This window comes from Oncorhynchus tshawytscha, linkage group LG20 (assembly GCF_018296145.1).
Source record: "Oncorhynchus tshawytscha isolate Ot180627B linkage group LG20, Otsh_v2.0, whole genome shotgun sequence".
Lineage (NCBI taxonomy): Eukaryota > Metazoa > Chordata > Actinopteri > Salmoniformes > Salmonidae > Oncorhynchus > Oncorhynchus tshawytscha.
Genome location: NC_056448.1, coordinates 37,392,072 through 37,406,595, shown reverse-complemented (window position 1 = coordinate 37,406,595; position 14,524 = coordinate 37,392,072). Strand labels below are relative to the sequence as shown.

Sequence of the window (14,524 nt, the reverse complement as noted above, 5' to 3'; positions counted from 1 at the left end):
GGAGATAGATGACATGAAAAGCAGGGAGAAAGCAGAGAGATAGATGACATGAAAAGCAGGGAGATAGATGACATGAAAAGCAGAGAGAGAGATGAAATGTTCTGACAGACAGAGGATGAGAGTATAGGGGAGGTCAAAAAATGAAGACCGAGTGAGAGCCAGAGAGCCTTACAAGAGCGAGAGATGACAGTGCATTCATCTTAAGATAGTTAGTTTGGTGAGGGATAGCTAGAGGGACAGAAGGAGGGACAGAGAGACAAAGAGGGAAAGATATAAATGAAAGAGAGAGAGAGAGGTGACAGATGTAGTCCAAGCACCCCCATCTTGGCCCTGTAGATTAGACAGGCTGGAGTCATTGTTTTTTTTAAGCCGTGTCAGGAAGTGTTCCAGCGGGCAAGACGCCATAGAATAGAAAACAAGCGTCCCTCTGTCCTCACTGAACTCTGCTGACACGCTCACTCAGACACACACAGTCACACATGCTCCTATTGCCATGTTTTCTGGTTCGAATCCCTGAGCTGACCAGGCGAACAATCTGTCTGTGCCCTTCAGCAAGGCTCTTAACCCAAATTGCTCCTGTAAGTCGCTCTGGATAAGAGCGCCTGCTAAATGACTCGAATGTCAATGTTATGGATCAATGCTCTCTCACCCTTTCACTCTCACTCATCTGCTCCACTTTAAAATCACTCCCTTTGAAATTGACTCACTTTGTAGTAAATGGCTGTCATGGATGCCTCTAAAGAAAATAGCTTAGAGGTGCAGTATTTTGCTGTTCACAATAAGGGGATTCATGTCATTGTTCTCTCTGTGGTGTATAGAAATAGAATGAATAAGAAGGGACACACCGCCCTCTAGTGGTTGTTTGGGGAATCAATCTGACTCGCAAAATGCTCACAGCTCACTCTAGTGGTGATATGCAACTTTACAGCTTAATTTGACTGTAATTACAATGTAATCATATGACAATTGCGCATTTACTGGGAACAGCAGCCAGCTGTAGATAGCTCATTTATATAAGCAGTGTCCACAGAGGGAGATGGAGATATTCAATTATTGATTTCCATATACTTTTTTCCCCCTGATGAAAAATGTATGTTACTCATTATTTAATCACTAGCAAAGTCATGCATGCACACGTACACACATACACACACACACATAACATCAACGAGCTAACTACCTCCGTCATCGGCTTAGGGTTCGCTGAGGGTTCGCTGCTTCCCCAACCAAAAGTCCTGGATTAACACCAAGGTTGGCACTAAACTAAAGGACATGGCTACCCCATACAGAGCTATCGTAGACAACCCTGAGGCTATGGCCGAGGACAGGAATAAGTACAAGAAGTACCGCTATGACCTCCACAGAGTCCTCAAACGAGCAAAAAGACAATATAGGAATAAGGTGGATTCATACTACACAGGCTCCGACGCCACCCGCATGTGTCAGGGGCTACAGTCCATTACGGATTACAAAGGAAGACCCAACCGTGATCTGCCCAACGATGTCTCTCTACCAGACCAACTCCATGCATTTTATGTACGCTTTGACATCGATCCGGGTGCGAGTACTGTCACCGACCCGGGTGTGAGTGCTGTCACCGACCCAGAGGACTAATCTCGCTCTCCAAGGCCGACGTGTGAAGGGTCTTTAATCAGGTCAACAGCTGCAAGGCCGCGGGCCCCGTCGGTATTCCAGGGCACGTTCTCTGCATGTGCAGAACAGCTGGCAGGCATGTTCACGGTCATTTTCAACCTCTCCTTGTCCCAGTATGTAATCCCCACATTTTAAGATGACCACAATGATCCCTGTTAATGAGATCTCTTAAGGATTCATGCCACAATGATTACCGCCCTGTTGCACTCATTTCTGTGAAGTGCTAATGAAGTGCTTTGAGAGGCTGGTTATGGCACACATTAACTCCACCATTCCAGCTACCCTAGACCCACTCCATTTTGCATACTGCCCCAACAGACCCTTAGACCCAATCTCAATTGCTCCCCACACTGCCCTCACCCACCTAGATAAGAGGAATAACTACAGTGCATTCGGAAAGTATTCAGACCCTTGATTTCTTTCCACGTATCATCCTTATTCTAAAATGGATTTTAATTGTTTTTTTCCCACTCATCAATCTACACACAATAGCACATTATTGCAAACAAAAAACGGAAATATCACATTTCCATAAGTATTCAAACCCCTTTATCAGTACTTTGTTGAAGCACCTTTGGCAGCGATTACAGCCTCAAGTCTTCTTGGGTATGACACTACAAGCTTGGCACACCTGTATTTGCGAAGTTTCTCCTATTCTTCTCTGCAGATCCTCTCAAGCTCTGTCAAGTTGGATGGGGAGCATTGCTGCACAGCTATTTTCCAGTCTCTCCAGAGATGTTTGATCGTGTTCTAGTCAGGGCTCTGGGTGGGCCACTCAAGGATGTTCAGAGACTTCTCCCGAAGCCACACCTGCGTTGTCTTGGCTGTGTGCTTAGGGTCGTTGTCCTGTTGGAAAGTGAACCTTCGCCCCAGTCTGAGGTCCTGATCGCTCTGGAGCAGTTTTTCATCAAGCATCTCTCTGTACTTTTGCCCCATTCATATATCCCTCGATTCTGACTAGTCGCCCAGTCCCTGCTGCTGAAAAATATCCCCACAGCATGATGCTGCCACCACTATGATTTACTGTAGGGATGGTGCCAGGTTTCCTCCAGATGTGATGCTTGGCATTCAGGGCAAAGAGTTCAATCTTTCATCAGACCAGAGAATCTTGTTTCTCATGGTCTTAGAGTCCTTTAGGTGCCTTTTGGCAAACTCCAAGCGGGCTGTCATGTGCCTTTTACTCAGGAGAGGCTTCTATCTGGCCACTCTACCATAAAGGCCTGATTGTTGGAGTGCTGCAGAGATGGTTGTCCTTCTGGAAGTTTCTCCCATCTCCACAGAGGAGCTCTGTCAGAGTAACCATCGGGTTCTTTGTCACCTCCCTGACCAAGGCCCTTCACCCCGGATTGCTCAGTTTGGCCGGGCAGCCAGCTCTAGGAAGAGTCTTAGTGGTTCCAAAATTTTTCCATTTAAGAATGTTCTTGGGGACCTTCAATGCTGCAGACATTTCTTGGTACCCTTCCCCAGATCTGTGCCTCAACACAATCCTGTCTCGGAGATCTACAGACAATTCCTTCGACATCATGGCTTGGTTTTTGCTCTGACATGCACTGTCAACTGTGGACCTTATATAGATGCGTGTGTGCCTTTTCCAAATCATGTCCAATATATTGTATTTACCACAGGTGGACTCCAATCTTGTTGTAGAAACATCTCAAGGTTGATCAATGGAAACAGGATGCATCTGAGCTCAATTTCGAGTCTCATAGCAAAGGGTCTGAATACTTATGTAAGTAAGGTATTTCTAAAAACCTGTTTTCACTTTGTCATTATGGGGTATTGTGTGTAGATTGATGAGGGGGAAAAATTATTTAATACATTTCAGAATAAAGCTGTAACGTAACAAAATGTGGAAAAAGTCAAGGTGTCTGAATACTTTCCGAATGCACTGTATGTGAGAATGTTGTTCATTGACTACAGCTCAGCGTTTAACACCATTATCCCCTCCAAGCCCGTCACCAAGCTTAGGACTCTTGGGTCTGAACACATACCTCTGCAACTGGATCCTGGACTTGACGTGCCGACTCCAGGTGGTAAGGGTAGACAACATCACCTTCACCACACTGACCCTTAACACAGGAGCCCCACAGGGGTGTGTGCTTAGTCCCCTCCTGTACTCCCTGTTCACCTACGACTGTGTACGACTTCAACGGATGACTTCAACGCCATTATCAAGTTCACTGATGACATGACGGTGGTAGGCCTGAGCACCGGCGACAATGAGTCAGCCTACAGGGAGGAGGTCAGTGTGGTGCCAGAGCAACAACCTCTCCCTCAACGTCAGCAAGACCAAGGAGCTGATCGTGGACTATATGGAATGGGGGGGTGAGCACACCCCAATCCACATCGACGGGGCGGCAGTGGAGCAGGTCGACAGCTTCAAGTTCCTCGGTGTCCAAATCACTAAAGACTTAAAATGTCCAAACACACACGTACAGTCATGAAGAAGGAGCTAATGCGCCTCTTCCACTCAGGAGGATGAAAAGGTTTGGCACGGACCCTCAAATCCTGAAAAGTTCTACAGTTGTACCATTGAGAGCATAATGACTGACTGCATCACTGCTTGGTATGGCGATAGCACCGCCCTCGATCGCATGGCGCTACGTACATCACTGAGAACGAGCTTCCTGCCATTCAGGACCTCTATATCAGGCGGTGTGAAAAGAAGGCCCGGAAAATCGCCAAAGACCCCAACCACCCAGGCCGTAGACAATTTTCTCTGCTGCCTCACGGCATAAGGTGTGTCAGGTCTGACCCCAACAGGCTCTTGAAAAGCTTCTATCCCCAAGCAATACAACTGATAAATAACAAACAAAATAACTACACAGACCGAGTTTACCTCGTATCTTTATTGACCTTTTTATTTCAGTCTCTCTGGACACACACAGGGCCCTACACACACACACACACACACACACACACACACACACACACACACACACACACACACACACACACTTTCACTCCAACACACACACAAACACTCACTCCATCATCTGCTCTCACACAATATGCACATACATTTATACTGACTCTACACACCCACTCACCTGCAAGCTGCTGCTACTCTGTTTATCTTCTATCCAGTTGCCTAGTCACCCCTGTACATATCTACCTCCATCACCCCAGTATCCCTGTCCCCTTACCCTTATACAGTGCCTTGCGAAAGTATTCGGCCCCCTTGAACTTTGCAACCTTTTGCCACATTTCAGGCTTCAAACATAAAGATATAAAACTGTATTTTTTTTGTGAAGAATCAACAACAAGTGGGACACAATCATGAAGTGGAACGACATTTATTGGATATTTCAAACTTTTTTAACAAATCAAAAACTGAAAAATTGGGTGTGAAAAATTATTCAGCCCCTTTACTTTCAGTGCAGCAAACTCTCTCCAGAAGTTCAGTGAGGATCTCTGAATGATCCAATGTTGACCTAAATGACTAATGATGATAAATACAATCCACCTGTGTGTAATCAAGTCTCCGTATAAATGCACCTGCACTGTGATAGTCTCAGAGGTCCGTTAAAAGTGCAGAGAGCATCATGAAGAACAAGGAACACACCAGGCAGGTCCGAGATACTGTTGTGAAGAAGTTTAAAGCCGGATTTGGATACAAAAAGACTTCCCAAGCTTTAAACATCCCAAGGAGCACTGTGCAAGCGATAATATTGAAATGGAAGGAGTATCAGACCACTGCAAATCTACCAAGACCTGGCCGTCCCTCTAAACTTTCAGCTCATACAAGGAGAAGACTGATCAGAGATGCAGCCAAGAGGCCCATGATCACTCTGGATGAACTGCAGAGATCTACAGCTGAGGTGGGAGACTCTGTCCATAGGACAACAATCAGTCGTATATTGCACAAATCTGGCCTTTATGGAAGAGTGGCAAGAAGAAAGCCATTTCTTAAAGATATCCATAAAAAGTGTCGTTTAAAGTTTGCCACAAGCCACCTGGGAGACACACCAAACATGTGGAAGAAGGTGCTCTGGTCAGATGAAACCAAAATTGAACTTTTTGGCAACAATGCAAAACGTTATGTTTGGCGTAAAAGCAACACAGCTCATCACCCTGAACACAACATCCCCACTGTCAAACATGGTAGTGGCAGCATCATGGTTTGGGCCTGCTTTTCTTCAGCAGGGACAGGGAAGATGGTTAAAATTGATGGGAAGATGGATGGAGCCAAATACAGGACCATTCTGGAAGAAAACCTGATGGAGTCTGCAAAAGACCTGAGTCTGGGACGGAGATTTGTCTTCCAACAAGACAATGATCCAAAACATAAAGCAAAATCTACAATGGAATGGTTCAAAAATAAACATATCCAGGTGTTAGAATGGCCAAGTCAAAGTCCAGACCTGAATCCAATCGAGAATCTGTGGAAAGAACTGAAAACTGCTGTTCACAAATGCTCTCCATCCAACCTCACTGAGCTCGAGCTGTTTTGCAAGGAGGAATGGGAAAAATTTCAGTCTCTCGATGTGCAAAACTGATAGAGACATACCCCAAGCGACTTACAGCTGTAATCGCAGCAAAAGGTGGCGCTACAAAGTATTAACTTAAGGGGGCTGAATAATTTTGCACGCCAAATTTTTCAGTTTTTGATTTGTTAAAAAAGTTTGAAATATCCAATAAATGTCGTTCCACTTCATGATTGTGTCCCACTTGTTGTTGATTCTTCACAAAAAAATACAGTTTTATATCTTTGTTTGAAGCCTGAAATGTTGCAAAAGGTCGCAAAGTTCAAGGGGGCCGAATACTTTCGCAAGGCACTGTACATATCTACCTCCACCACTCCAGTATCCCTGTCCCCTTACCCTTATACATATCTACCTCCACGACTCCAGTATCCCTGTCCCCTTACCCCTATACATATCTACCTCCATCACCCCAGTATCCCTGTCATCTTACCCCTATACATATCTACCTCCACCACTCCAGTATCCCTGTCACCTTACCCCTGTACATATCTACCTCCATCACCCCAGTATCCCTGTCCCCTTACCCCTATACATATCTACCTCCATCACCCCAGTATCCCTGTCCCCTTACCCCTATACATATCTACCTCCATCACCCCAGTATCCCTGTCCCCTCCCCTATACATATCTACCTCCATCACCCCAGTATCCCTGTCATCTTACCCCTATACATATCTACCTCCACCACTCCAGTATCCCTGTCACCTTACCCCTGTACATATCTACCTCCACCACTCCAGTATCCCTGTCACCTTACCCCTATACATATCTACCTCCATCACCCCAGTATCCTGTCACCTTACCTCTATACATATCTACCTCCACCACTCCAGTATCCCTGTCACCTACCCCTATACAAATCTACCTCCACCACTCCAGTATCCTGTCACCTTACCTCTATACATATCTACCTCCATCACTCCAGTATCCCTGTCACCTTACCCCTATACATATCTACCTCCACCACTCCAGTATCCCTGTCACCTTACCCCTATACATATCTACCTCCACCACTCCAGTATCCCTGTCACCTTACCACTATACATATCTACCTCCACCACTCCAGTATCTCTGTCACCTTACCCCTATACATATCTACCTCCATCACTCCAGTATCCCTGTCCCCTTACCACTATACATATCTACCTCCACCACTCCAGTATCTCTGTCACCTTACCCCTATACATATCTACCTCCACCACTCCAGTATCTCTGTCACCTTACCACTATACATATCTACCTCCACCACTCCAGTATCTCTGTCACCTTACCCCTATACATATCTACCTCCACCACCCCAGTATCCTGTCACCTTACCTCTATACATATCTACCTCCACCACTCCAGTATCCCTGTCACCTTACCCCTATACAAATCTACCTCCACCACTCCAGTATCCCTGTCACCTTACCCCTATACATATCTACCTCCATCACTCCAGTATCCCTACACATGTAAATATGGTATTAGAACTGACTTTTTAAAATATTCCAAATGTTCTCATGTGATTTTTTTTTTCTGCTAGTAATATATTATTCTTGACTATTGCATTGTTGGGTTTTGATTTCACAGTACTTGTGCATGTGACATTAAAACTTGAAACACATGCTAACACCAGTCTCTGCCTGCCTGTTTGTTTATTTCAGAGTGTGATGCAGGGGACCATTCCCTACCTGGGCACTTTCCTTACAGACCTAGTCATGATGGACACAGCCATGAAGGACTACCTGGACGTGAGTGGCACACACACACACTCACACATCCCCTCTTTCCTCAAAATTACACACAACCCAATTTCTGTTCTGAATAACATCTTTTCTTGTTTACAGGGAGGGCTGATCAATTTTGAGAAGAGGAGGAAGGTGAGAAAAACAATATGAATTTCAAGTGTGATGATGATTATGGTGATTACAATGATGATGAAGATGTGAGTGCATATTGATCATTTTCTTTCCTCTGGTTGTATAGGAGTTTGAGGTGATTGCCCAGATCAAGCTTCTGCAGCTGGCCTGCAACAACTATAACTTCACCCGAAACAAGCGTTTCCGAGAGTGGTTCTCCGGTGTGGACAAACTCACAGAGGCTGAGAGGTAAGAGAGAGAACAGATAGTATTCTGTTACAAATACATGAAAGAGTATTTTCACACTGCACCAGAAATAGATTGCTGTGGGTGTGAGGAACAGTAGGGGGGAAGAGAGGGAGACTTTAGAAAAAAGAAGTAATGAAAGACCGGAACACACAAACACATGCTCTTCTTTGTGTGTTTTTTCCACAGCTACAGCCAGTCATGTGAGATCGAGCCATTGTCAGAGTCAGCCTCCAACACTCTCAAGAAGAAGAACACAGGAATCATCAAACGCTGGAGCGAGTAAGTCAATAAATATTATTGCAGGAAGTTATTTCTGTTCAATAGGTGCTATATATGATTTACAGTCTATTTGTGTCAATGTGTTTTAACTCATTATTCACGCTCTTCTTTTCTCACACTCTTGCTCTCAACCTGCATTTTCTCTTCCATCTCTCCCCTCTCTGTCTCTCTCTGTCCCTCTCTCTGTCTCTCTCTGTCTCTCTCCGTCCCTCTCTCTGTCTCTCTCTGTCCCTCTCTCTGTTTCTCTCTGTCTCTCTCTGTCCCTCTCTCTCTGTCTCTCTCTGTCTCTCTCTGTCTCTCTCTGTCTCTCCCCTCTCTCTGTCTCTCTCTGTCCCTCTCTGTCTCTCTCTGTCTCTCTCTCCCTCCCATTTCTTCACTCCCTCTCTCAGTCGCCAGCCTGCCAGTTCGGAGCCAGGCTGCAGCAGTGCGGGCAGCTCCCACTCCAAGTCCTTTGACCAGCTGCGTTACGCCCCCTGCCTGGGGGGCTCGGGTGGAGGTGGAGGGGGTGATGGAGCGGACTCCCTGAGCGTCACCTCTGCTGGCTCCAGCAGCTCCGATGTGGAAGAGATCAATATCAGCTTCATCTCCGACTCACCCGATGTCCACGAGCGAAAGGTGTGAGAGAGAGGAGATCTTCTATATATCTATTTATTTCATTTATACAGGAAAGTCGATCAAGAATATATTCTTATTTACAATGATGACCTGTCAGTGGACAGGGATGTATTACTACGAGTGTGTGTTGACATCTGGAAGCTGGAAGTTGCCCCACCATGTGTGATGGGGATGTCATATCTCTGAGTCTTGCTTTAAAGACCATGATACCTGTATGATCACTATAGCCATACTACTGTCTTAGCATAGTATAACTCTTCCATCCCACAAGAAACTGCTCATGTGAGGCCCACTGGTGACTGTAGCTCTTAATTCCTTTTCTGTAGACCTCCACGCCTTCCGTAAAACATTCCAATTCCACGTTAGGGAAGTGCGGCCCCTTGCCTGACCTGGCACCCACGGTACTATTTAATACTTCCTGTACCATTTCTCTGTTTCCCCTGTGCTAGCTTTTGGTGCAGCCATTTCACACTGCCATCAGAGGAGTGTGCTGCTTGCACTGTGTCTATCTGAGTGACGTCACCATCACATCACCCCTGTAGCCATTTTGTGAATGGGCGAGAACGGCGTGTGTGTGTGTGTGTTGAGTAGTTTCCGAATGTGTGCAGGTGTCGATTTATTCGTGTGTCTGCTCCCTTTGATCACCGCTGCACCTTGACCTTTTTTGTTTTGACTGGTTTTATTTGTTGTGTCTTTGGTGAAGAGTTCACCTTGTATCCATACTACTCAGTAGAAGTAACAGTTCACCTTGTATCCATACTACTCAGTAGAAGTAACAGTTCACCTTGTATCCATACTACTCAGTAGAAGTAACAGTTCACCTTGTATCCATACTACTCAGTAGAAGTAACAGTTCACCTTGTATCCATACTACTCAGTAGAAGTAACAGTTCATCTTGTATCCATAGTAACAGTTCACCTTGTATCCATACTACTCAGTATAAGTAACAGTTCATCTTGTATCCATACTACTCAGTAGAAGTAACAGTTCATCTTGTATCCATACTACTCAGTAGAAGTAACAGTTCACCTTGTATCCATACTACTCAGTAGAAGTAACAGTTCACCTTGTATCCATAGTAACGGTTCACCTGGTTGCACATTCTTCTGTCCACATATTTAATTGTGTTTTCTACATTTTATGTGCATGTCATATTAGTAGCAAGCACTCTTGGAGATCCCATTAGAGAAAAAAACACCAGCCTCAATTTCAGTGTTCCCAAGTATTTGTCTTAATTCACTGGAGTTCATTCAATAGATCCCAGTCATGTTAATTGATCATGTTTAATATGCATTGCTTAACTTGATTGCATCTCAATATTCTTAAGTGGCACTGTGATCTAACCTGTGCTTACCCCCCTTCTCTCTCTGTCTCTCTCCAGTTCTGGGAGTCCACCTCTCTGTCCTCCTTGGATGCCTCTGGTCTGGGCTCTGGCTCGGGCTCCAGTAGCGCCTCCTCCTCCTCCATGTCCTCCACGCCTGTGGCGGGTGCGGGCTCCCGCTCACACAAGCGCTCCGTGTCGGGCGTGTCCAGCTACTCGTCGCTGTCACTGCCCCTCTACAACCAGCAGGTGGATGACTGCTGCATCATCCGGGTCAGCCTGGACGTAGACAACGGCAACATGTACAAGAGCATCCTGGTGAGCTGCTGCGTCCGTTTTGAACATGATAGATTAGAAAAGAGAATTTCCCTGCCAATGTGTTTAGTGGTTGTGAGGTCTGGTTGAGTCAAATTTCTTGTGGTCATCACATGATCTCCAGGTGACCAGTCAGGACAAGACGCCGGCAGTGGTCAGGAAGGCCATGGTGAAACACAACCTGGACCGGGAGAGAGCGGAGGATTACGAACTGCTGCAGAAGATCTCTGAGGAGAAAGGTCAGTCAGCTGTTTGTCACGTTCACTCAGGACTTATAGTAGAACCTGAAAGATACAAACCTCAACGTTCATGCATTTTGAACTACATTTCACACTTACAAACATTTCAGTTTTCCCCACACCCTCCATTCTGGACCTGTTCGTATCTCTGGTCACTGTCATTTTTAGAAATAACTGCACATGCCTTGTCTAACAATCTCTCCTTCCATCTTCTCTAACAGATTTTGACATTCTCTCTTGCCTGTTGTTTCAACGTGTCTTTTAACCATGCCAATGTTTCTTTTGCACCCCCCTCCACAGAGCTGAAGATTCCAGACAATGCCAACGTTTTCTATGCCATGAACTCTTCGGCCAACTACGACTTTGTCCTGAAGAAACGCGGCTTCCCCAAGGTGGGCCGGACCAAGCACGTGGCCAGCTCCACCCTGCCGCGAATGAAGCAGAAAGGCCTGAAAATCGCAAAAGGCATCTTCTGAGGGGCAATGCCATGTCACCAGAAACCCTCACCCACCTCCCTGCTTCCTGCTGGGCTTTCTGGGTGCCATCTTTGAGTGCCACCCCTGCTGTGCCATGGTAGAGGGGCCTGTTGCCAGCTTGGCCGTGTTCAGCATCTGAGCGTGAATGCCTCAGAGGACTAATAAAGCTGAATGGAATGGAAATCCCTATTGGCCAATGAACTTGCACTCAACTCCATTTTGCGAGGCAGGTGACTGTCCTTGTGGAAGTAGTGACTCTGTGTGGATGCTATGTATGCTTACCCACATCTGACCCCTCTCCCAGGTGTTTCCTAACCAGGCTACAACCCATGTTCAGGGCACTTCCTGTGAGTCCACATCACTTCCTGTTAGCTTCACAGCTCTCTGTGGATGCCCTAATCGAGAGGGGAAAACCTGAGTAAAAATATAACTATGTCATCTAGGTGCGTAGGAAAATGAATTCCTCCCCTCTAAAGGAGTTACACTCCCTCTAGTTTCTACAGACCTCTCCCTCAGCAAAGGTTCAGGTACTATTTTTTTACACTCCTTTCTAGACTTACCATCAACTGCATCTGTTTCTTCGATGTTCCGCGACACGCGGACTGAGACAGATGGACAGATGCTCAGTACTGCCAGCTAGCGGAGGGAAACGCGTTCCAACGAACCACTAAAAGGATTTTGGGAGAGAAAGGCCCCTACTGGATAGATACATTGGGTTGTTAACCAATCATCAGAAACTTTACTCCTTTTAACTCCTCACTGCTAATGGGAACATGTCCCGTTTGTTAAACTAACACTATTCACACAAATAGGGCATTATTATTACTACAAACATTCAATAATAGCTCATTTTGTCACTGCTTTGATGCGGCGGCACTCTGCATTTGTGCATTGCGTCTTATTTCTCCAAGTGGTGCTAACAGACAATGAAATGCTACAGCCAGCCCGCCCCCTCCCTCCCCCTTTTATTTCATGCCTGATGTCTTTCAGTTTCACGCTAGATTTTGAGAGAGAGGCTCTCTCCTGACATGAAGGAGTAGGCAGCCATGAGGGCTCAATGATGATGGTTCATGGAAATAGTGCAACTGAGGCATCCAGCATGCATTTTGGTTCAGTATTTGTTTTAATGGGTGCATTTCTGGGAAGCCAAAAAAAGCGATGTGGCCAGTTAGAGTACATTATGGTGACCTGAAATGCACAAAGTCGGGCGGCCATTGCGGCTCAAACACGATGGCACTAAATGGCTTCTCCTCGATTGGCAATGCCTTAGAGAGTAGAACTGCCTACATGTGAGCCGAATGGCACAAAATGTCTGTTGTTGGCATGGTGACCACTCCCTCAGATCATCAAGAAAGTTAGCTCCGAGCCATTTGATGGACCCCAATGTGTGCTAGACCCTCTTGTCAATGATTTGCAGGAGGAGAGAAATGTATGTAAAAGGACACTGTGCTCCCTTTTAACTAGAAGTGCGTGTGTGGAAAGTACTCAAGCACTTGGAGAGAGAGATGTATGTTGTATTGTGAAATGAAGCGTGGTTTTTAAATGTCCAGTCTTTTTGTTCCCTATAGTGTAAAGAAGAAGAAACGAGAATGAAAGGACTGTCCCTTTTGTTTGCTCCCTTCCTTTCATCACAAGGCCTTTCATCCTTGTGTACCAGGGTTGGAGGTCAACTTCATTTCAATTCAGTTAATTCAGCAGATAAATGAAAAAGAGGAAGAGAAAGTACAACTCAACTAAAACATTCAACTCCACGTGTGCCAAAGACCGGTGGACTATGATGAAGTATGAGGTGGTTTCGGGAGCATTGAGATTTGAAGTGGAGGGAGTGAGTTTGCCTGCTGTTGAGAGGCTCAGAAGTTGTGTGATTCTTTGTGTATGAGATGAGTCCTTGGTTTGTAGTACCCCATGTCTATCCATTTCCTACAGTATTGCAGCACTTTGGATCAAACCTAATATCCCCATTTAACAGCAGCCATGACAGTAGTGTTGTGGATTACAGTGTTAAAACTCAAGCCTTTGCTCAAAGAGTTTTCTGAAACGAGTGACTTTTTGACTGTGACCGTGTCACACTGAGTACGGTTACATGCACACAATAATACAATTATTGTGAATAGACAAATTAATATAATAGTTTGATTAAAATGTTTACATGCTTTGCAAGAATAAATGATTTCCCTCATAGTTGTGTTTACATGGAGCCATCTGAAATCAGACAACCTGGTGGGACTTTGATGAATGCAGAATATCAGCAATCAAAATAAACGTTCTACCACAGCGACCATGTTATCTTTGTAAAGCATAGTTGATTCTGAGTTCGGACATACAACGTTTATGTGAAAACGACTTCTAAGATGTGTACTTTAAGTTTTTCCTAACTCACTTCACTCGTGCAAAACAAGGAAGCTCGCCCTGCTTGCACTAACACACACACACACACACACACACACACACACACACACACACAGATCAACACGCACACACACACACACACACAGATCAAACACACACACACACACACACAGATCAAACACACACACAGATAAAACACACACACACACAGATCAAACACACACACACACACAGATCAAACACACGCGCACACAGATCAAACACACACACAGATCAAACACACACACACACACAGATCAAACACACACAAACACAGATCAAACACACACACACAGATCAAACACACACACACACACACAGATCAAACGCACACACACGCACGCACACACACACACACAGATCAAACACACACACACACAGATCAAACACACACACAAACACAGATCAAACACACACACACACGCACACACACGCACACGCACAGATCAAACACACACACACAGATCAAACACACACACACACAAACACACACACAGATCAAACACACACACACACACACACACAGATCAAACACACACACACACACACACACAGATCAAACACACACACACACACACACAGATCAAACACACACACACACACAGATCAAACACACACACACACACACAGATCAAACACACAGATAAAACAAATGCACAC

At 45.4% G+C, this 14,524-nt stretch overlaps 1 protein-coding gene across 4 annotated transcripts in view; it reads left to right on the top strand.

Annotated features, from left to right (window-relative positions):
- LOC112220069 (ral guanine nucleotide dissociation stimulator) overlaps positions 1-13,932 on the top strand; it is a 70,692-nt gene extending 56,760 nt beyond the window's left edge. For 3 of the 4 annotated variants that reach the window (XM_042302622.1, XM_042302620.1, XM_042302623.1), the window contains 9 exons: positions 7,787-7,873; positions 7,970-8,002; positions 8,109-8,230; positions 8,417-8,509; positions 8,899-9,124; positions 9,451-9,525; positions 10,507-10,764; positions 10,886-11,000; positions 11,301-13,932. In XM_042302622.1, the coding sequence (XP_042158556.1) occupies positions 7,787-7,873; positions 7,970-8,002; positions 8,109-8,230; positions 8,417-8,509; positions 8,899-9,124; positions 9,451-9,525; positions 10,507-10,764; positions 10,886-11,000; positions 11,301-11,476 (1,185 nt within the window). In that variant the 3' untranslated portion in view covers positions 11,477-13,932. The remainder of the gene's footprint in view (positions 1-7,786; positions 7,874-7,969; positions 8,003-8,108; positions 8,231-8,416; positions 8,510-8,898; positions 9,125-9,450; positions 9,526-10,506; positions 10,765-10,885; positions 11,001-11,300) is intronic. The other variant, XM_042302621.1, reaches the window with a different exon arrangement.
- Positions 13,933-14,524: the final 592 nt, after the last annotated feature.